The sequence below is a fragment of the Podarcis bocagei genome, assembly GCF_964188305.1.
Source record: "Podarcis bocagei genome assembly, chromosome: 16".
NCBI lineage: Eukaryota > Metazoa > Chordata > Lepidosauria > Squamata > Lacertidae > Podarcis > Podarcis bocagei.
The window spans coordinates 29,326,438-29,348,096 of record NC_138142.1 but is presented as its reverse complement, the minus strand read 5'-3'; the positions used below and the strand labels follow the sequence as shown (position 1 = coordinate 29,348,096).

General features: G+C 51.5%; 3 protein-coding genes across 8 annotated transcripts in view; 2 read left to right on the top strand and 1 right to left on the bottom strand.

The window, feature by feature from the left end:
* Positions 1 to 2,399, top strand: part of ZFPL1 (zinc finger protein like 1) — a 9,763-nt gene extending 7,364 nt beyond the window's left edge. For all 5 annotated transcript variants that reach the window (XM_081174216.1, XM_081174215.1, XM_081174217.1 and 2 more), the window contains exon 8: positions 575 to 2,399. In XM_081174216.1, the coding sequence (XP_081030342.1) occupies positions 575 to 761 (187 nt within the window). In that variant the 3' untranslated portion in view covers positions 762 to 2,399. The remainder of the gene's footprint in view (positions 1 to 574) is intronic.
* TMEM262 (transmembrane protein 262) lies at positions 2,304 to 13,503 on the bottom strand. 2 transcript variants are annotated; one of them, XM_081174293.1, is made up of 3 exons: positions 12,664 to 13,503; positions 9,579 to 9,678; positions 2,304 to 2,557 (listed from the first exon to the last, which is right to left on the bottom strand). In XM_081174293.1, the coding sequence occupies exons 1-3, from the start codon at positions 12,958 to 12,960 to the stop codon at positions 2,481 to 2,483; spliced, it is 474 nt and encodes a 157-aa protein (XP_081030419.1). In that variant the 5' UTR covers positions 12,961 to 13,503; the 3' UTR covers positions 2,304 to 2,480. The 2 variants fall into 2 exon arrangements, with proteins under 2 accessions (XP_081030419.1, XP_081030420.1); XM_081174294.1 differs by lacking the exon at positions 12,664 to 13,503 and adding an exon at positions 11,141 to 11,537.
* On the top strand, positions 12,320 to 21,659 carry VPS51 (VPS51 subunit of GARP complex). Its single transcript, XM_081174049.1, has 10 exons — positions 12,320 to 12,527; positions 13,555 to 13,684; positions 13,959 to 14,105; positions 14,370 to 14,589; positions 15,141 to 15,885; positions 16,852 to 17,067; positions 18,367 to 18,585; positions 19,263 to 19,384; positions 20,104 to 20,191; positions 21,247 to 21,659. Exons 1-10 carry the CDS (start codon positions 12,336 to 12,338, stop codon positions 21,505 to 21,507), a joined length of 2,340 nt encoding a protein of 779 aa, XP_081030175.1. The 5' UTR covers positions 12,320 to 12,335; the 3' UTR covers positions 21,508 to 21,659.

Here is a 21,659-nt window from a genome sequence, read left to right as displayed (position 1 = left end):
CTCTTCTTTTTGTTTGTTTCTACCTTCAGAGAAGTACTGCCTTCACATTTTCAAACACATCATTTGGGCTATGATGTTGTGCAGGAAGCCAAATTGAGCCTCATAGACTGAGCTCTGTTTAGCCTTGATTCCAAATATTTCTGTCTCATCATCCCTGTTCTGAATTGACTCCTCCTTGTAAAGTGGAGAGGGCTGAAATCCACCTAGCAGGCTGGGAGGCACAATGTCTGTCTCTCGCCCCAAACTTTCCAAGCTTCCCTCCTTTACCTTTTTATTTGAGCTTATAAAATGTTTAAATCGAAATATGTTCAACCTTCCAATTGCTTTCCCCCCACCTTGGATTGTGCCACTGAAAGCAGGCACTTACTTCTTTAGCCTACTTATTAAGGAACTCCTTTCAGAAAATGCCTTGTTCCTTACTATACTGTCCCTAAGGCTTTCTTCCTCAACTGTGTCCTCACAGCAGCTCAGCTAATGTCTAGAAGGAGCTCACAGTTCACCAGTTTGGATTTCGCCTCTTCCCTGCTTGGAAGGAGCTCTTGCTAACACTTTCTCTCCTTCCTCTTGCTGTCAGGAACCGCTTCAGCTCTAGGAAGCAGCCCCGCTCCATGATGCAGAGGTTTGTCATCCTCCTCCTAATTGGTGGAATTGGTTTCCTCACCCTTGTCATCATCATGATGAAGGTGGGACGGGCCTCTGCCGACCACGACCCCAACTTGGACCCCAAGTTCAACCCACACATCCGGGTTGGGCAGGAGTGAGTTGGGGGGCAGCCTCTTCCCTGCTGGGCTCCCTTCTCTGTTCTGGGCTCCCCTGCCCGCTGCTGGAGAAAGGTGGACTGAGGAGAGTCCTAGAATAGCTCTTTGGTTGCGATCTCAGCCTCCCCCAGGAAGAAACAGGTGACCACGGCCACTCCTGACAGCTTGGACAAAGAGACTCTGGTGAAGGAGTCGCCCTCTTCCTTCTGTCTTCTGCAAACTCAAGCTGGAGCTGGGAACTCTTTTTGCATTTTGGGGGGCCCCAGAGAGCACCCCACCCCTTTCCTGCTGCATCCAAATGCCGGGATGGTCACAGGCAGGGGAGGCTCGCTTTTCCTGGGCATCTCCCCATGACACTACAGAGAGGAATAACAGTTCAGTGGTCTGCATCTACTTTTTCTGACTACCACTCAATGGAGTACCCCCAGTCTTCCTCCGTTCACTGATGTGAAATGACAGCTGCTGAGTCAGCAGAGGAGCTCTCTCGCTCCGCCCCCCCCCCCGTCACACACACACACCAACCCCCAAAGCTTCATTGGCTTTCTTTTTACCGAAGTTAAAAGCCCAACCTCTTCGCTCTTTTGTTTTTCTCAGCTTTGATGTTCATAAAGGAACTATGGAAACCAAGCACTCCCCACGCACCCCTGCTCCCTCCCAGTGCCCTGTAACAGTGTCGGTAAAAGAGTGGGACCAAGTGGGGGTGGGGAGGAGTTTCCTCCCTTTGCCCAATTTGGGGTGGGAGGGGGTTTCAGTAATAGGCTTCTGCTGCTTCAGACCCGCCTCGGTCCTTTGCTGTGGGCTACCTGAATTCCATGAACATAGGGAAGCCCTACTTGGATCTCCTTTTGGTCCTGGCAGGGCTGGTGCATGGGGGCCCAAGCACTTTACCTAAGGCAGTTGTTTTTCCAGCATAAGGGTCTGCACCATCCCCGATAGCTTTCCTTAGCACAGCTGTAGCCCCAAGGAGCAGGTGCCTGCTTCTTGCACAGCCCATCTTTGCCCTGCCAAGTGTGCACCTCTCAACAGGGCGTTTGCAGCTGGAGAGAGCACTAGGGAGGAAGGAGCAGAATCCCCCTTACCACAATACTCTGGCAGTAATAGAGACATGGATAAATGGCTCATTGTCAGCTCAGCAGAACGCTGAAATAGCAGAAATCTAACTGAAAGCTGGCAGCACAAGTGGGGTTTGTTTTTCCTGCTTTAACAATGCAGTGGCTGGGATCGTGGGTTCCATGTTAAGTTTATTGTGGCAAATGTGATGCCTGTGTACCATTATATAAAGGACTGAGTTGGCCTTGCAATCCCAAGCACCATCTCTCTCTGCTCATCCACCCCCCCCCCCCCAGATCTCATGCTGCAAGGCTGGAAGCAGCTGGGTGATCCTCAGACCCTGCTCTTCAACTGAGAGGTGCTGGCCCTATTCATAGCAGTTTGGAAAGGGAGTGGGGCACACAAGCCTTCCCTTGCAGCAAGGAAAGGTTATTTGGAGGTGTCTGTCTGGCATTGCCCCAGCAACGTGACTGTGTGGCTCACTGACCACCTCAATTCTCTCTTGGTGAAAATACAAGACTTTATTACACCTGAAGCAATAGACCTGTTTGTTTGTTGGTGTTCCATTAAACTCTCTTGGTTAACCCGAAACTGTATTTGCTCCCTCCCTTCTTCCTTGGAGGCAAACGGGAACAAGCCTGGGGAGTGCCCCCCCCTTTTGAGAATCGCTGCTTAGTACTGTTCCTCTCTGTAATCAATGGTGGCATATTCCATGGTGAAGCGGGCAAGGAAGGCGACAAAGTTCAGGGCTGGGCAGAAAGGAGAGGAAGGCATCAGTAATCATTTCAGTACAAACACTGCTTTTTCCCAATTGAAAGATGGACATCTGAAGTCTGACATCCTCCACACAACCTAGGCCGATGAGTTCTTTCACAGTTCCTTGTGTGCTACAGACATGCAGGCCCATTGGGAATGTAGCGCTAAACCATGGTTTAGCTCTATGGTAATAAGCCATGGGCTTGCATATTTCCCCTTTACCTCTCCGCTGGCATGGCTCCCATGAGGAAATTCGAAGTACCCACTTTCAAACTATTTAGAATTCCTTGCTGCTTCTCATTTTGGCAGAACTCTGGTTAGCTTAAACTGTAACCTGAGAAGCTGCCTCATACAGAGTTAGGCCATTGATCCACCCAGCTGAGTGCTGTCCCCGCTCCACTGATTTGTAATAGCTCTCCAGGGTTTCAGATGTGGGACTTTCCCAGCCCTACACAGAGATGCTTCCGAGGACTGAACCTGTAACCTTCTGCATGCGAGGCAGATGCCCTGACACTGAGCTGCAGCCCTCTCCTGGTTTGTTAATATGCCAGGACCACAAACCAACAACTTGATAGTGGCAGCACCATAAACCATGGCTTTGATCCTACATTTCAAAGCAAAAGCAGAAGCTTCCAGTCTCTTCACTGCTTTGGCAGAGGAGACTCGTTCACAAACCACTAACATCATGTGGAAAAGTACGTTGTGGCAGGGGAGCTGAAAGCGCTGATGGAAAAAAGTGACTCCACTTCTCCAACACACAATGGGGGTGGGAGGGACCCACTGCTTTGAAGCAAGCAAGTTTATGCGTTTCTGGGTATGACAAAATGTGGAATGGCTGACAGCAGCCTGGGAGGTCAGGGGAAGCCCTCACAGAAGTTGAGCCATTCAGTATGGAGTTTGGGCTAGAGGACTGGGTCTTATGTCTGGGAAGCATCAGGGAAAACCTTGCTACCTGTCAGGGAACTGCCATCGGAGGAACAGGCGGAGGGGCTCAGGGAGGAAGAAAGAGACTCAACAGCTGAGGCAGGAACCAGCAGGGGGAGGAGTGAATCTCTGAGGGAATGCGAGCAGGAGGGAGGGCTCAGAGACGCTTCCAGTGAGAACAGTGGGGAGGTATCTGAGGCGCCCGTGGGGAGACCCACGCCTCGCCGGAAACTGTCACACCGTGAATCCAGGAGACGCGTTTCCGTCAAGGAGCTTCTTTGCTGGAAGTGCTTCCGCCGGCAGCCACTGTCAGACTCTACGAGTGACTAGAGCAGACATGTCTGAGGAGCTCTGTCACGCACAGAGGTTTGTGGAGCCGCACAAACTCTGAGGGAGTACGCTTTTACGCACAAGCAGCTAATCATCCCCTCACAGCAGTCTGACAGTCTCTGTACGCTGCCTGTGCAGGAGAAAGCATCATGAGCGACCCAGCCGGCACCGGAGGAGCAGGGGTTGGGACTGGTCCAAGCTTGGAAGAAAGATACCGAGCGTTGGAAGTCCAACTTGCATTGCAGACGGCGAGGCTTGAGGAGAGGAGGGCGCAGGATGCAGACCAAAAGGGGAGAGTCACTCAGTTCCCCAGAAAGGTACCAGGATTGGTGCAGAAGTTTGGGGGGGACCCCAAGGATTACCATGCCTTTAGGACAGAGATGCAATATGCCCTTAATGTGCAGTTTGATGAGTTCCCTGATGAGGAATCGCGAGTTGCCTTCGTAATTGGGCACCTTGAGAAGGGGGCGCGGGACTGGGTTCGACCCCTAATGGCAACGCACAATGACGTCCTAAAGGACACGATGAAGTTCTTTCGTGCAATGGATATCATGTTTTCCAGCGATATTGAGGAAGGGGTGGTGCGCAGGCAGCTAATGGCTTGCAAGCAGGGAAGCCGATCTGTCCGTGAGTACTGGACTGAATTTACCATGCTGGTACACAGATTGGGTTGGGATTTATCGGCGGCACCCATTCAGATGTTATTTGAAGAAGGTCTTTCTTCGGCTGTGAAAGATGAACTGTCCCGGAGCCCCAGGGCGGTGTCTATGGATCAGCTGACCAAATCTGCGCTGACCATAGGAGCGCGCCAGGAGGCAAGAGCCTTGGAGAGGCGGGAAGGGAGAGGGGAACGTTGGAAGGAGTTCCGCATTCCAGACATTCCTGAGCCAGCTTTCCCGCCTGCAGAGCCGATGGAAATCGGAACAGCGCGCGCGCGCGCATTTTCAAAACCCAGTGAGGGGGTTAAGAAGGAGGGAAAGGGCGCCCGGAAATGCTACCTCTGCCAACAGCCAGGCCACTTTGCCAGAGTCTGCCCCCAGAGGAAGGAATGGCAAGGGATGGTGGGAGCTGTTGAGGGAGGAGAGCAGGGAGAAACAGAGCAGGTAAAAGCCAACGCCTGGTTGCCACAGTCGGGGCACTGCAGCCAGGCCAAAGAGCAGTGAAAGTGCCCGTGCCAGAAGCACCTCAACCTGCTCTAGTGATTGAAGTGTCGCTAGAGCTGCAAAATGGACACCCCCTAAAAATAAAGGCGCTGTTGGACTCAGGCAGCTCCTGCAATTTTATGAGCAAGGAGTTTGCTGCTGAACACCAGATACAGACTATCCCTTTAAGCAACCCCCTGCAGGTGACCACGATCGATGGCAGGGAGTTGTTGGGAGGAGGAGTCAGCTTGCAGACCGTCCCAATGATAATGAGGGTGGCAAGGCACACAGAACTGATAGCATTTAATGTGGCCACCTTGGGAGGCGCTCCCATTATTTTGGGGATGAGCTGGCTAGCGCTACATGATCCGCTGGTGGGCTGGCATCAAAGAGTGGTTTCCTTTGGTTCGGCACATTGCTTAGAACACTGCAAAGGGGAAAAGGGTTCAGCAGGGGCCCAAGCCACCCTAGCAGGGACTGAAGTAATGGAGAAGGTGAAGGTACCACCACAGTATGCAGATCTCAGCGACGTGTTCAGCGAGAAGGAAGCTGACCAACTACCCCCGCATAGGCCCTTTGATTGCCAGATCAATTTACTCCCTGGAGCACAGCTTCCTGTAGGCAAGTTGTATGCCATGTCAGACAGAGAAATGCAGGAGTTGCGAGAGTTCATTGACAAGAACCTGAAGAGAGGCTTCATCAGAGAGTCCAAAGCAGCGGGAGGTAGCCCAGTGTTCTTTGTGGATAAAAAAACACACGAACAAGCCGAGACTTGTATGTGATTTTAGGCTGTTAAATGCAGTGACAGAACCAGTGGCTTTCCCTATGCCCAGGATTGATGATATTTTGACCAGGGTGCGGAAGGGAAAGATTTTTACAAAGCTGGATCTAAGGGGGGCGTACAACCTGATACGTATAAGGAAAGGGGATGAATGGAAAACCACCATGTTCACACCTTTGGGGGCATTTGAATATCTCGTTATGCCTTTTGGATTACAAGCAGGCTCAGCGTGTTTTCAAGCGTTTATGAACCACGTACTGGGTCCTTTGCTCTACAAGAATTGCGTCGCCTTCCTAGATGATGTGTTGGTGTATTCGGAGAATGAGGAGCAACATGTGAGAGACGTCAGAGAAGTGTTGAGCAGGCTGCGAGCCAACAGGCTGTGGGTGAAACTGGAGAAGTGTCAGTTTCATACCAAGGAGGTGGAATTCCTGGGGTACCTCCTGTCAGACAAGGGATTGGCCATGGATCCCGGCAAGGTTCAGGCAGTGCTGGAATGGAAAACACCCAAAACCAAGAAGGATGTGCAGAGGTTCCTAGGGTTTGGGAACTTTTATCGTAAGTTCATCCGAAACTTCGCCCACCTGACGGCGCCCATTACGGACTGTCTCAGCAGTAAAAAGAAGTTTGTTTGGACGGCGGAGGCGGGACGAGCGTTTGAGGAACTGAAAAGGGCCTTCGCCTCTGAAGAACAACTTCTGCATGTGGATTTACAAAAAAGGCTGAGGGTCGAAACAGACGCATCTGACAGAGCCATAGGGGCGGTGCTTCTTCTGCAGCCGGAGAAGGAGGAGTCAGAGTGGCGACCGTGTGCCTTCTTTTCGCGAAAGCTGAACAAATCCGAGAGGAACTACACGGTGTACGACCGGGAGCTTCTTGCTATTCATGAGGCTTTCCGGAGATGGAGGCACCTGCTAATTGGGGCACAACATAAGGTGCAAGTGTGCACGGACCATAAGAATCTAGAGTACTGGAGAACTGCGCGAGTGCTCAACCAACGGCAGTTGAGATGGGCCCAGGAGTTCTCCAAATTTAACTTTGAGATATGTTACGTGCCAGGCCCAGAGAACGTTAGGGCGGACGCTCTCTCACGCAAACCCGAATATTTGGAGGGGGAGGGGGCACCCGAAGAGACACATGTCATTCCAGAAGACCGCTGGGTGTGTGGGGCGGTATTGGTGGGGCAAAGGGAATTGGTAGAGGGAACAGTGCATGATGAATACGCCCAGGACAAACTCAGGGGTCTCAGGAGGGAGGGAGACAAACCCGGGGGTTTTGAGGAGAGAAACGGGGCGTTGTACTACAAGGGAGCGTTATATATACCTGAAGGGGAATTAAGGGAGAAGGTACTCAAGCAACTGCACGATAGCCCCACAGCAGGGCATTTTGGGCAACACAAAACCATGTGGCTGGTTACCAGGGAATTTTGGTGGCCCAAGGTCAGGGAAGATGTGCGGGAGTATGTGAGAGGGTGTGACCAATGCCAACGAGCCAAGGGGGAGAGGCGGGCACCGGCAGGTTTATTAGAACCACTACCCACACCTGAAAGACCATGGGAAACAGTGGCAATAGATTTCATGACTGATCTGCCGAGGTCTAGAGGGAAAACAGCCATCATGGTTGTGGTAGACCTGTTAACTAAAATGGCCCATTTCATAGCCTGCTCACATGCGGTCACAGCAGAAGAAACCGCTAAATTGTTTGTAGAAAATGTGTTTAGGTTGCATGGCGCCCCCTTGAGGGTGGTTTCAGACCGAGGGAAACAATTTACTTCCAGGTTCTGGAGGAAGCTCATGAGCTTACTGCATGTTGAAGTTAATTTCTCAACTGCCCGTCATCCAGAAACCAACGGGCAGGCGGAAAGAGCTAATGGTGTCCTCCAGCAGTATTTGAGGTGTTATGTGAATGACAGAGAAAATGATTGGGTGGAGAAGCTGGCGTTGGCAGAATTTGCCTACAACAATGCAGAGAACGTGTCCACGGGAATGAGCCCCTTTTTGGCTAATCACGGGTGCCATCCCCGAGCCTTCCCAGGGGGGGAAGGGGAGAACTGGAGCGTTCCAGCTGCAGAACAGTTCGTTGAAGAAATGGAAGCGATCCATCGCCAGCTCCAACTTAACTTAAACAGGGCTAAGGAGGAATATAAGAGGCAGGCAGACAAAAACAGAAGGGAAGGTGAAACCATTAGGGTGGGGGACCAGGTGTGGCTGTCAACCAAAGGGTTACCATTCAAAGGGGGTTGTAAGAAGTTAAGACCCAAAAGGCTGGGTCCATTTGAAGTCACGCAGCAGGTCAACCCAGTGGCTTTCAGACTCCGGTTACCGAACCACATGAAGCTGCACCCAGTTTTCCACAGGTCGTTGCTGTCACCGTATAAAGGAGACAGAGAAGGGAGGGTCACTAGGGGGCCAGCAATGGAGGAGAAGGAACACAGCTACCAGGTTGCGGAGATCCTCGATTCCAGGTGGAAGGGAGATCAAGTAGAGTATTTGGTAATGTGGGAAGGGGAACCGGAGTCGGAAAACACCTGGGTTAGGGCAGAGGATGTCAATGACGAAGTTTTAATAGAAACTTTTCATCAGAGGTTCCCACGTAAACCTCAGCCCGTAGCGAGGTTCCGGAGGAAATACTTTGCCACCACCGACGAAGAAGAGGAGTTGGAGGGGTTCACAGATTCCGAGGAGGAGGAGGATTCAGCGAGCCAGGACGGCGATCGATGGAGGGAATTGTTCGAGACGTCTGAAGATGAAGAAGATTCTTTTCGGGGTTTTTACCCTTCATCTCCCAGAGGAGAGGAAATGGGAGGGGGTGAGGGGGGCCCTGGAGGGGAGGTGGATGTCAGGGAACTGCCATCGGAGGAACAGGCGGAGGGGCTCAGGGAGGAAGAAAGAGACTCAACAGCTGAGGCAGGAACCAGCAGGGGGAGGAGTGAATCTCTGAGGGAATGCGAGCAGGAGGGAGGGCTCAGAGACGCTTCCAGTGAGAACAGTGGGGAGGTATCTGAGGCGCCCGTGGGGAGACCCACGCCTCGCCGGAAACTGTCACGCCGTGAATCCAGGAGACGCGTTTCCGTCAAGGAGCTTCTTTGCTGGAAGCGCTTCCGCCGGCAGCCACTGTCAGACTCTACGAGTGACTAGAGCAGACATGTCTGAGGAGCTCTGTCACACACAGAGGTTTGTGGAGCCGCACAAACTCTGAGGGAGTACGCTTTTACGCACAAGCAGCTAATCATCCCCTCACACTACCCCAGGGCCAGAGTTGGCTTCTGCTGCGACATGAGGCAGCACCTTCTCCTTTGCAGCAAATGTGACATTCCTAACTGGGCCCACCTCTTTCCACCACCAATAATCCCAGCTGAAGGCCCATCCCTCTAAGCTCTAGCCACACTCCTCCTCCTCTCAGGGTTGGGTTCTTTTGGAGGTGGCTGTTCCGACTTGGAGATGGCAACACTGTGAGTGGATTCCTTTTGTCCTGGTTCATTGGCTAGAGCTGGGGCAGGTTTTCCAGTGTGCATTTTTCTATGAGATCTATTTCATGAGCTTATTAGTAGAAATCAACAGATGCCAGTAAGTATTAAGCACCCATGGACGATGTTAGTGTTTTTTGCTTTGTTTACTAAATAAAAGCAAAATAAACCTGCTAAATTAGATCACTTTTTAGAACCTCATAAAACATTATGATGGCAAAATAATAAAAACCCTGCTCTATGGAAATTGCCCTAATTTGCACAAAAGATTCCAATTCAATCTTTCCCAGAAAGCTCACATCACTGGGCTTGAAGGGAGCCCTGGAATATGTGGTGGGTCCCCATCCCTCTAGTTCCCCAACTTGCCTTACCGAAAGATGTCATGGCAATGTACATCAACACATCATCGTCTGCTTGTAAAGTGTAGATCGCTGCCAGCAGTGCCCAGTAGAAGCTGGTTGTATGTGAGGACTGCAGAAACCAAACAGAAGGAGCAGAAGTGATTTGTCTTCAATGATGGAAAGGGAAAAGTGGGAAAGAGGGATCATCTCTATACTCTGATGCACTTCTGTCTGGGGATTAAGATAGAAGGGGGCAAATGGGACACTTTTCTAGATGCTTATTGCAAACCCCCACTACATTTGTGGAAAAGTTAGCTTAGAATCCTAGACCAAATACCCCAAATCTCTCCACATCCATTTAATCTGGAGTGAGTCTCAGCATGCTGGTCATATTCAATAACTTTTTTCATTAATTTAGAGTCAAGGTTAACCTTCCTGGTTTTCTATTTGCAATGCTGAATGCAGATTCAGCAGTGCATAAAATTAAGTGCACCCATGACCACCAAGTCAGGATGTTAAAACAGACAGGTAGAAGGAAGGGCGAGACCTACAGTGACTGGCAATATTTTATGTATTTATTTTCTTAGCACTATTTTTATAGACTGCCCAATAACAATAGAAACATTTAAGATATAAATAGTAAGGGCAAGAATATCTAATGAAGAGTAACAAAATTCCACCAACAGGATTAAAAACATCTCAAACTCAAGTAACACTAAGAATATTTTAAAACCGTTTTCAGGATTTAATTTTTGAAAGAGTTGATGGTGCTGGAAATACGACAAAGGAGCTTGTCTGTTTTGGCAGAGCAGTCTACAACTGAAGTGCTATCACTTCTAACTGACCATCTTATCCTCCTCAAATTTGTCTTGTCCCCTATTAAAACTGTCCAGGTGTGTGCCATCACCTACATCTTACGGTAGTTAATTCTCTCATTCACCCGTAACATGAGAGCCAGTGTGGTGTACCGGCTAGAGTGCTGGACTAGAACCCTGGAGGCCAGGGTTCAAATCCCCCCTCAGCCAGTCACTTCCTCTCAGTCTAATCTACCTCACAAGATTGTTATGAGGGTTAAATGGCAAGAAGGAGAAGTGTGGATGCCACCCTGAGCTCCTGGGCTTCTCTTATTCAGTCTTCACTGGATGATCCCACTGGGTTCTTGTATTGCAGGAGAGAGAAACTCCTCTGTCCACTTTCTCTACATCATGTACAATTTGACACACCTCTATCATGTCCCTCTTCAGTGCTTTTAAACCTAAACTAAAAAACTCAAGCATAGTGACCTTTCCTCCTAGGGGAGTTGCTGCACGCCCCTGATCATTTAAGTTGCCCTACTCCACCTCTACAACAACCTTTTTGATAAACAGTGACACTTGAGATTTGAAAACACAAATTAATGCCAATTATTTATGAAGGGACAGTGTGTCAATGTCCATCCTGATGGGTTTGGTACTTATGCACCAGAACTCATCCATTTTCTACATTCGCAAACACCACCAGGGAGTTTTTCTTGTGTAAGCCTCTTTGAAATGACTGCCTGCAAAATAGAGGAAATGTGTGAGAGAGACAGGGAGAGAGAGAGAGCTTTTTACCAATAGCACTACGGTAAAATGGAAGCTCATGAGGTCCCCCCTTTGGGAGACGAAGAAGTGATACAGGTCACCAATGAGAACACCTGTGTGAATGATGAGCATAAGGATAGAGCCAATGGTGTAGATGACTTTGCTTGGGAAGGTGATAGTTATGAATGGATCCTTCCAGCTCATCCTCTTTCTGTCCCTCTGCAGTTGGCTGCTTCATTGATTTAGAACCCTGAGGAAGGCAAAGCACATTCAGACAGCCCAGCCTCTGACAGATGCAGATCCTGGCTTGCTGAAGTCATAGAGACCCAGAGGTTCCAGAACTCTTGGCCTGGGGAAAGGCAGCCACGGGCAAGAGAGTGCTGAGGTGCAGCAAGGTCCCTTTGGAAAGCCAAGTTGAGGAAGAATAAGGAAGAGGGGCTGGGCAACCTTGCAAAGTCCCAGGAAGCTGGAATCCTTGACCCCAGCTGCTTTCGTCAAGCCTCACTTTCCAGAAGACGGGCAGAACCTTCCTCCAGATCATACAATGCGGGGTGGGTCTCTGGCACTAGGGCAGGCTGACCCCTAACCCTTTTGTGACCAGGCAGCACCTCCTCTTCCCCTCCCTCCATGCACAGAAGCCGAGATCTGACTTCAATGTACCTGCCTCAGTGCCCCTGGGGGAGGTTAGTTCCCTTGGGGGAGAATGAAGAGTATGCTCCTACGGGGGGGGGGAGGACCCCGAGACCCTGCCAGCCCCCTTCCGAGTCCTGTTCAGTGGAGGGGGGCCTCCCGGGGGGCGAGAGGAGCGTTTTCAAGGGGTTGTCCCTGTGCTGCTAGGCTGGGCGCGCCCCGTGTGCCTCAGGGGGTGTGGGGGTTTTTTTGTGGGGGGGGGAGGCTCCCTCCTCTTTTCCACGGGCCGGCTTGGGAAGCCGCCCAGCGCTGACAACGTCGCCAGGCAGCGGCAGGGTTGCTTTTTTTCCTTGAGCAGCTGCAGCAGCTGGAGGAAGAGCCGGAAGCGGAAGCGCTTCAACAAAACTTTATTGAGCGTCCGGTCGCCATAGAGACGGGAAGGCCTTCCCTGGGCCCGGTCGCAACAAAACTTTATTGTTCCCGGAAGTGGAAGTTGTTGCCGTTGGCCGGTGCCGCCCTCCCCTCTCCGGTCTCCCCATCCTCCCCCCCCCAACCCCCACCCCACGGCCAAACACGCACTCATACGCAGCGGGTCATGTCGGCGCCTCAGGCGGAGCGGGGCCCCGAGGGCGCGGGCGGCAAGCGGAGGCCGCACGGGATGCTGAAGCTCTACTACGGGCTGCCGGAACCGTCTGGGGAGGCCTTGGCGGGACCGGCCAGGGGGGATCTCGGGGGCCCCACCGACATCAACGGCCCCCACTTCGACCCGGAAGTCTTCCTCACCAAGGTGAGGGGGGGGGCACGGACGGGCAGATACACTCTCCGCGCCTAGCAACACCCTGCCCAGTGGCGAGGTCTCCATGGCAACCCTCTCTGGGCTGGCTCCACCGTCCCGCCTCGCGCTGGCCCGTCCCAAAACTCACTTGTTCCGGGAAATGCTGCTTTGCTTTCCCAAAATGCTGAGCACCTTGAGCTGAGTGTCTCTGGGCATGAGCAGAGTGCCTTTTGCCTCGAAGGGCTAGCATGTTCACAGATCCAGATTTCACTCCGCGCAAAAGATCGCAGGGTTCCTCATGGTGAAGAAGGCAGTCTGCTATTACTGAAGCATTGGACCTGAGAACAGAGTGCCTCTGGTAATCTGCAGAGTGCCATCTCCAAAGGATGCCAGACCTGGTCTTGTGTTGTGGTAAAGAGACTAAGCTATGAATCAGCAAATCCATAAGAGGATAAGGAGAGCATAAGGCCACTGGCCCATCTAGCCCTATTCTCACAGTGGCCAACCAAAGGGAAGCCCCCAAGCAGGTTCTGGGCTGATAGGCTTATCCTCCCCTGTTTTGGCTCTCACTTCCACCCTGAATTCACTATGAGCCCGGTTTTTGAACTGGGAAGGGCAGGGTATAAATAAAAAGTTTATTATTATTTATTATTATGTGTTCCTTGGTGTTGGCAAGCCACTCCCTCAGCCTCTGTCTCACCAACTGCAATATTGGGGAGTAAAAAAAATAATAATCTCCTTTTTAAAAAATGAATAACCCAAACAAGCATGCATAACGGTAGTGTGTTGCATTTCACTTGCAGCAGCTCAGTCACCTATTGACCTGCCTTATCCAGAAGTCAGACTCTTGCTTTGTTTAGCCCAGATCTTAGCCCTGCAGCTGGTGATCCTTTTGAACCTAAGGCCTTCTGTACACAAAGCAAGGGCTCAATGATTAAACGGGGGCGGGGGGCGGAGGAGTGTTCACAAGGATAGCCAGAGGAGCATTGGCCAAGTTCAGTTTGCTGCTGACAGTACCCATCTCTGTTGTGTGTGACAGCTGCGAAAAGAATCCCCCCTGGCCCAGCTGATGGACTGCGAGACAGACATGGTGAAGCAGATCCGATCCTTGGACAGTGACATGCAGACTCTAGTCTATGAAAATTACAACAAATTCATCTCTGCAACAGGTAACTGGAAGGCTTGGCGGGGGGGGGGCACGGTGAGGTCCTGGAAAAGTTATATTTGTGGTTCACCTCCCTCTTCCAGTTTATTATTATTTAGATCAGGTGTGGGAAACCTGCAACCCACAGAACTTCCCCACTCAGCCCTCAGCTTCCTCCCCATCTCAGCCCCACCCTCTGCGCAGCCAATCAGCTTAAACAGACAGCTTCTGTTAGTGCCAATGGAAGAAAATGCTTTTGAAGCAGACTCTTCCTAACATTCTCACGTTCCATTCTTCAGACACAATCCGTAAGATGAAGAATGACTTCAAGAAGATGGAGGATGAGATGGACTGCTTGGCAGCAAACATGGCCGTCATCACGGAGTTCAGTGCAAGCATCAGCAGCACCTTGCAGGATCAACATGAGCAGATCACCAAACTATCCGGTGCGATACCACTTCTCTGATTGCTGCTAGTGTGCGACAAGGGTGTCAGGAGCCCATTGGAGCTGATGCAAAGATGGCTGGGGAGGGCACCAGTTCAGTGGCAGAACATCCACTTTGCATGTCGGAGGCTACCTGTTTAATCCCTAGCATCTCCAGGAGGAGCTTGTTGAGTGCTGGAAGGTGGGGTGGCACCAGTTGGGGTTTGGGGCTGCAAAGCAGCTTGCCTGCCCTGCTCTGACTTCCTCCCTCTCTCTTGACCCCCAGGTGTTCACGCGCTCCTACGCAAGCTGCAGTTCCTGTTTGAGCTGCCGGCCCGCCTGACCAAATGTGTGGAGATGGAGGCCTACGGGCAGGCTGTGCGATACTACAGCAAGGCCCGCTCCATCCTCCACCAGTACCAACATATGCCTTCCTTCCGGGGCATCCAGGATGACTGCCAGAAGATCATGGCTGACCTCGCTCAGAAGCTGCGCGAGAAATTCAGGTAGGCAACAGAAGACATCAGGGGACCTGTTGCACTTGACTGTTTGCTACAAATGGGGCTGTGTTTGGGGAGGTCTTGGGGACTGAAGCAGTGGAGGCTGTGAGCCAGAAGACTTGGCAAAGAAGGGTGGCTGCTCTGTGATTCTGCTGTGCATATTTAGATTAGCTTAACTGACATGGTTTCCTTTCGAGGAATCCTGAGGTTGGAGAGGATTCCCCAGAGCCCTACAGTTCCCTGGGGGGAAGAGAATGGCTGCAGGGAGCCAATGTGGTGCCATAGTTGGAGTGCCTAATGAGGAGCTGGGGTTCAGGTGCACCACCACCCTGCTCAATGCAGCCCTGAAGCATGCTGGGCATACTGGCCCCCCTCACTATCTCTCAGCCTAACCTACCTTGTAGGATCGTTCTGCATTTATGAAATTTCTGGGGGGAAATCTCCTGTGTCGCCCAGGACTCTTGGGAGGAAGGGTGGAATGAAAATGTCACTTAAGAGGAGGAGCCAGTTTAAAATCTGCAGCTTAGCCCTCAGAGCCTTCCTTCCTGCCTCCTCAGGGATGGGGGCTCTTGCGCCAAGGACTTAGCGGAGTGTGTGGAGCTGCTGCTGCAGCTGGGCGAGCCCGCCGAGGAGCTGTGTGACGAGTTCCTCTCTCATGCCTGCTGCCGCCTGGAAGCTGAGCTGCGAGCCCTGGAGGCGGAGCTGGGTGAGGGGCAGCTGGCCACCCCAGCCACCGACATCCTGGAGTTCACCGACCGTGGCTGCAACAACTTTGTCAGCAACATGTGCCTGGTGATTGCCTCATACCAAGAGCTGTTTGTCAGCCGGGAGGGGGCCCGTGAGATTGCCAGCATGGCCCATGACAAGCTGGTGGCCTTTGTGGACGGCCTGATGGAGCGCTACTTTGCCCTGGTGGAAAGGCGCATCCAGCTGGAGCGGGGCGTGGGCGATAACTCCCTGCTGGTGCGGGCCCTGGACCGCTTCCACCGCCGCTTGCAGGCTTTGGTCAAGCTCTTGCCCGCCTCACGGTCAGCGGCGGAGGGCACAGAAATCGTGGTGCGGGCAGCCAAGGAGCGCATCCGCCAGTACCTACAGGCCCTGCAGAGCTTCTATCTGGACTGCTTGACAGACGTGCGCCAGTCCTTGGCCGCCCCTCGGCTCATGGGGAAGGACAGCCCCAACCTGGCAGAGCTGCTGGGCACCATCTCAGCCTCCATCCTCAACCAGATCAAGTCTGTGCTCACCTACGTCCACCTCTTCACTGCCAAGGACATCACTTTCTCTAACAAGCCTTATTTCAAGGTAAGGGGAGAGAGAAAGAGATTTTGTTAGACTTTTCAGAGACAAAGTTGCTTGCTGGAGCCTGGAGACTTGATACATCACAAGAAATAAAAATGTGAATATGTAGAATTACATAAGATAATCCATGGTGACACAAATTGTATGAGAGCCAAACCCTCTGTAGGCTTCATGACAAGACCCTTCCACTGCCATAAGAAACCCCATAAGAAACTCCTCCTTGGGTCCTGCTTTTGTAGGATGGACTTCTCTGATTGTGGGAGAAGCACCCCAGGATATCTCCCTTCCAGGGGTTAAGGCAGCGGTGGGTGTACCCAGCCTCTGTCTCTTTAGTTTACATTTTGGGATATGCAGCTGCCAGGCTGAAGCTTCTGCCAGCTGTGTGATGGGGTCCCATAGCTGCTAGTCTTCATGAATCCCTTCTCATGATGCCCCTCAGCCACTTGCATCTCTGAAAGATCCCTGCATTGCTGGGAGTTGGACTAATGACCTTTGGGATCCCTTCCAACCATACAATTCTATGACATGTCTGAAATGTGGTAAGGGCTCCTTAACCCTTCTTCCCCAATGTGAACAGCTGTAGTGGCTACCTGACAGTTCAGCGGCTGGTACTTGAACTGCCCCACATAGCTCCAGTCCTGCTATGTGATTTCTCTCTTAAGAAAAGCAAAGGCTCAAAGCTTTCTCACTGCCTATGAGCAATGGACTTTGCCAACATCCTCCACTTCAGGCATCCCTCCCGTTTGTCAGACCCAGTGAGTCGTTGAGGGACCCGAGGGCCGAACTCAGGCAGAGCCTCCGTCCCTGTTCTTGCCAGAAAAGGAAGGGTTAAAGAGCCCCTTGGTTCCACCAACTCCCTGCAGTGCTGGCCCTGGAATCAAACTGTGGCTCATGTCAAGGCTGGGTGGCTGAGACTTTTTGCTGCAATGCCTCTAACTTTCCCCTGTGCCTCTCCTTGCTTTTTCCTAGGGGGAATTCTGCAGCCAGGGTGTCCGCGAAGGCCTCATTGTCAGCTTCATCAAGTCCATCTGCCAGACAGCCCGGCAGTTCTGTGAGAGCACGGGCGACAAGGGGGGCTCCACGCCCCCCACCCTGCTGCTACTCCTCTCCCGCCTCTGCCTGGACTACGAGACCTCCACCATCAGCTACATCCTCACGTTGACAGATGAACAGTTTCTGGTGCAGGTGTGTCACACGTGGGAAGAGAGGATGCTGGGAGTCATTTCAGGCTTGGGAGACTTAAATGGCCAGGGTGGGGGGCAGAAGGGGGCTGTGTTTCCTTTCTTCTGCTCAGAACTGAGTTCATTGAGATCTGAATAAGGCCTCAGCTGTGCCATTATTCCACACAACTATGAAACAAACATAGGGTTTTGTTCCCTCTTTATATATACAAAGAAGCACATTTTAGACCTGCCAGTTTTCTTTTAGAAGCCAACTACCAAATAAGAAGGGGGGGGGAGCATTACGCAAGCTCCGTAAACAGGTCTTTAAAAAAAAACATTTATAACATAATATATAACGAAATAGCAGAAGCCAGAACTGTACATACTGTCCCATTTGCATCATCTCTGTGTATGTGTGTAGCAGAGTTCACTGGTTTCCTTATTGCAGAATAAGGATTGCAGTATGTGTGACTCATGGAACTTTCTCAGCCAGGGGGCAGCCCCAAAGGAGAAATCCTGGCTAGCTTGCTTCTGGCTGTTGGAGGGGTCCTTCCCTGTTGAGTATGTTGCTTGGTGTATTCAGGTGTGGGGTGGAGGTGGGGTCCCCCCCCCCCATATCACAGGGCCAGAGTCTCTTTCAAGGGAATTAATCCTATGCAGAGTAAATACTACTTATTAGAAATGCATTAGAATTGGATTTTGTCACTTTGGAAGAAGCTTGAAATGTAAGTATTGTGACCCCTGCATTCCACATGCGTTGGGTTGGCTGAGAATGAAATGTGTAAACTCCATTTCTGGCACTGGTCCTCAGTGCCGCTTCTTTGATGACTGTGTCAATTAGCTTTCCAGTCACTCCTCAGTCTTTCGGTCACTGCATAGGGCGCACCTGCTGCTTCCCCACCACCCCAGGAAACCCCTACATTTCTTGCTTCCCATAAAACATATACCGTATTTCATTTCTCCAGATGCGGTTCAGAAAGACGTAAATCTCAAACCATTCAGAAACCAGCAAAGCCTATCCAAATATAGCCTGTTTAGTATTGGTATGGTGTAGCAGTTAACAGCGCGAGCTTTGAGCCAGGAAGTCCCTGGTTCAAATCCTGCCTCTGCTGGGAGCCTGTTGGATGACATTGGGCAAGCCAGTCCCTCTCAGCTTTTCCCACCCTCCACCTCCAGTTTTGTTCTTAGCGGACTGGCCTGCCTTGTGGCGAGGCCTCTTTACGTATCTAAAAGCCCCTTGAGTTTTCCAGAGCCCCACATCAAGCTACCAAGTGTGCCACCCTTTTCATCCTCCTCCTGCTCTGCCTTGTCTCTGGACCAGGACCACTCTCCCGTCACCCCTGTCACTGGCTTGTGTGCTGAAGCTCGGGAAGCCGCCCAGAAGCTGCTGAACCACTATGTGAAGGTGCAAGGCCTGGTCATCTCTCAGATGCTGCGCAAAAGCGTCGAGACGCGGGATTGGATCACCACCATTGAACCACGCAATGTCCGTGCCGTCATGAAGCGTGTGGTGGAGGATGCCACCTCCATTGATGTTCAAGTGAGTGGAGGGGGGGGAGGGATTTCAGAAAACCACCCGGTTCCAGCTTCTTACCTTGCCTGTAAATGGAAAGAGAGGGCACCATATGAGGAAGAGGGGGTTGGAATTTGGGGGTTTGTTCCATTTTATCTATTTGTTTATTTATAATGATACCTTGAAAATATCAGTTTCCAATGTATCTATACGGAAAGCCCATTAAAATTTTAAATCGGCTAATCGCCATGGAAAAATGTATACTTAACAGGTTACATAGGTTTGGCAGAAAAGTTCTCAGCAAGCGTTGGCACAGAAGGCATCTGCTGAATCTCTAGTGGTGGAGCGTTCCACAGGACTGGGCCAATGACACCGAAGGCTCTTTTTTTTGTTGATGTCAAATGAGCCTCACCAACTCGGGGAACGACCAGCCATGCTCCTGTGGATGTTCTCAATGATCGAGCTGAAATAGAAGAGCTTTGTCGGTCCCTGAGGCACCCTGGACCTAAGTTGTTCAGGGCTCTGTAAATTAATACAAATAGTAAATGGGCAGCCAGTGCAGCTGTTTTGACAGTGGTGTCATATGCTGCTTGTTACAGGGTAAGCGTGGGGTGCCAGGGGTCCTCACTTAAAAGAGAGTGAACCTGTGCAGAGGCTCCCTCTCCATTCGAGTAACTGCCTCACACGTTAATCTCCCCACGCAGGTTGGGCTTCTCTATGAGGAAGGTGTGCGCAAAGCCCAGAGCAGTGACTCCAGCAAAAGAACTTTCTCCGTCTACAGCAGCTCCCGGCAGCAGAGCCGCTACGCGCCAAGTTACACGCCCAGGTGAGCTGGGGAGGCAGGACAGGGAGTTTAAATCATCCCTAAGTCTTAAAGGAGCAGGTGGGGCACTGTGTGTATGTAATGCAACCTTGCAAATTGGCCCCTAAGAGTTTCTGGTTCTCAAGAATTGATGCTGGCTTGCCTGCCATGGATACATCGCATGGTTATTGTGTGCCACATCAAAGACCAAAAGAACACAAAAGTGGATCTATCAGCTTCCCAGCTTGGGCTGCAGTCCTAATACCTGTTGATGACGTGGCCCAGCCAGCGCTGCAAACCCATCCCTGCTGCTTACACTGGCCAGGATGAAGCAGGGTGGGATGGAGGAAAGACTGGCCCTCCTCCCTTGTCTGTGCCAAGGCTGGTGCCACGAAGAGGCCCATATCAGACTCGCAGCTGTCCCCTGATGGCAGTAGGGATGGCCCAGGATCCAGCAGACTCAGATTCACCCTACTTGCAGAAGGGTTCCTGCTGGCTCCTGTCCACTGGGTGGGTATGTTGGTGTGATGCTTCCCTTCTGATGGCAGAGCTCTCTCCCCACAGCTGAGGCTGGTGGAACTCTCAGGCCTGGGCAGAAGGAAAGAGATGTCCATCCAAACCTCTCTCCAGCAAGGCAGCTCAGGGGCTGGGGGATAGTGTGCTAGTCTCCTGGGCATGGCCCTTAGCCCCACAAGCAGTCAGCCACTCTGTGTGAGCCTCATCTCTTCTCTTCTCTCCCCAAGCGCTCCCATGGATACCAACCTGCTGAGCAATATCCAGAAGCTTTTCTCTGAGCGCATCGACATCTTCAGCCCTGCGGAGTTCAACAAGGTGAGGAGCCTGCAGTGGCGTGCTCTGTTGTGCTTCCTCCAGCCAAAGCACGTGAGGTTGGTGGCCTCTCTACAGGGGTGCCTGGATCTGCCTCTTGGGGAGATGTGCATGCACCCCACAGGGAGAGAGGAGCCATTGCCCTTGCCAACAGATGATGGGAGTGATCTCTAGAAAGGGTAGCAGGTTCCTTTTCTTTGGTTATTGCTAGATATATATGTATATATCTTTCACTAGGGCTGCAGTTGCAGCCTGAACCTCATTCGATTACACCACTCAGATCAGGAGAGAACCGTAATTTTCACAATATGTAGGGGAGGCGTCCGTTTGGGTTCTCCCTCTCAGTGTTAAAGGCTAATAGTTCATGGAGCTCCAATCTGCTTCTCCCCTCCCAAAATGCCTGATTCTCAGCGGAGCCCAGAATCAGAGCTTGTGGTCATCTTGGCACCTTTGCTGAATGAATTACCCACCCTCTTTCAGTTTCTGAGCACCGTTTGGCTGCCACCAGGACAGAGGTGAATCAAGCCTTTATTAAGAAGCTTGTGATGAACATCCATGATGAAGGTCCTTAGTAAGACCTGGCCAGGATGGATGGTTAAGCTTGGCTGGTAAGAGCAGCCACATAAGTGCCTTTACTCTTGGGTCTTAGGCGTCCCCCTCTCTATTAGTTTTTTTCTGTTTGTAATCATCAAAATTGACACAGCAATGTGTGATTGGGGCAGGAGGGCGAAGCCACAGGCTGCGGCATTTGCCTGTTTTGTTGTCACTCCTAGGCCAGGTAGGTTGCAGAACATTACCAATAAAGCAAGTGCAATTTAAATGAAAATCATAGAATAAAAACACAAAATGGCCATGCAAGAGGAAGGGAGGCACCCATTGACTTAACCAAAGGCCTGGCTGAAGAGAGGCAGAGTGAGCAGTTGTCCGAAACCATACAATGATTTCAATGAGTACCTCCGAGGGAAAGTATCAGGAAAACATCCATTTGGGGGGCGGGGTGGGCAGATTTTTGGATCTTCACTCAGCTGTCCATTTTTTCATCCTCTTCTTACACTCAGGTCTCTGTGCTTACCGGCATCATCAAGATCAGCCTGAAGACGTTCCTGGAGTGTGTCCGCCTGCGAACTTTTGGCCGCTTTGGCCTGCAGCAGATCCAGGTGGACTGTTACTACCTGCAACTCTATCTGTGGCGCTTTGTCTCTGATGAGAACCTGGTGCACTTCCTGCTGGACGAGATTGTGGGCAGCACAGCCCACCGCTGCCTTGACCCCGTGCCCATGGAGCAGAGTGTCATTGAGGTCATCTGTGAGCGCGGCTAGGGCACGAGGAGGGGGCTGGACCGGGGGGAAGGGCAGCTATGTGTCTGCACTCTTGTTCCCTGCCATGTAGGGGGAGAACGGGAATGTCTGGCAGGTGAGACCTCAAAATATGTCAATGTGGTTGTGATAAATAAAGAATAACTTAAACCGTA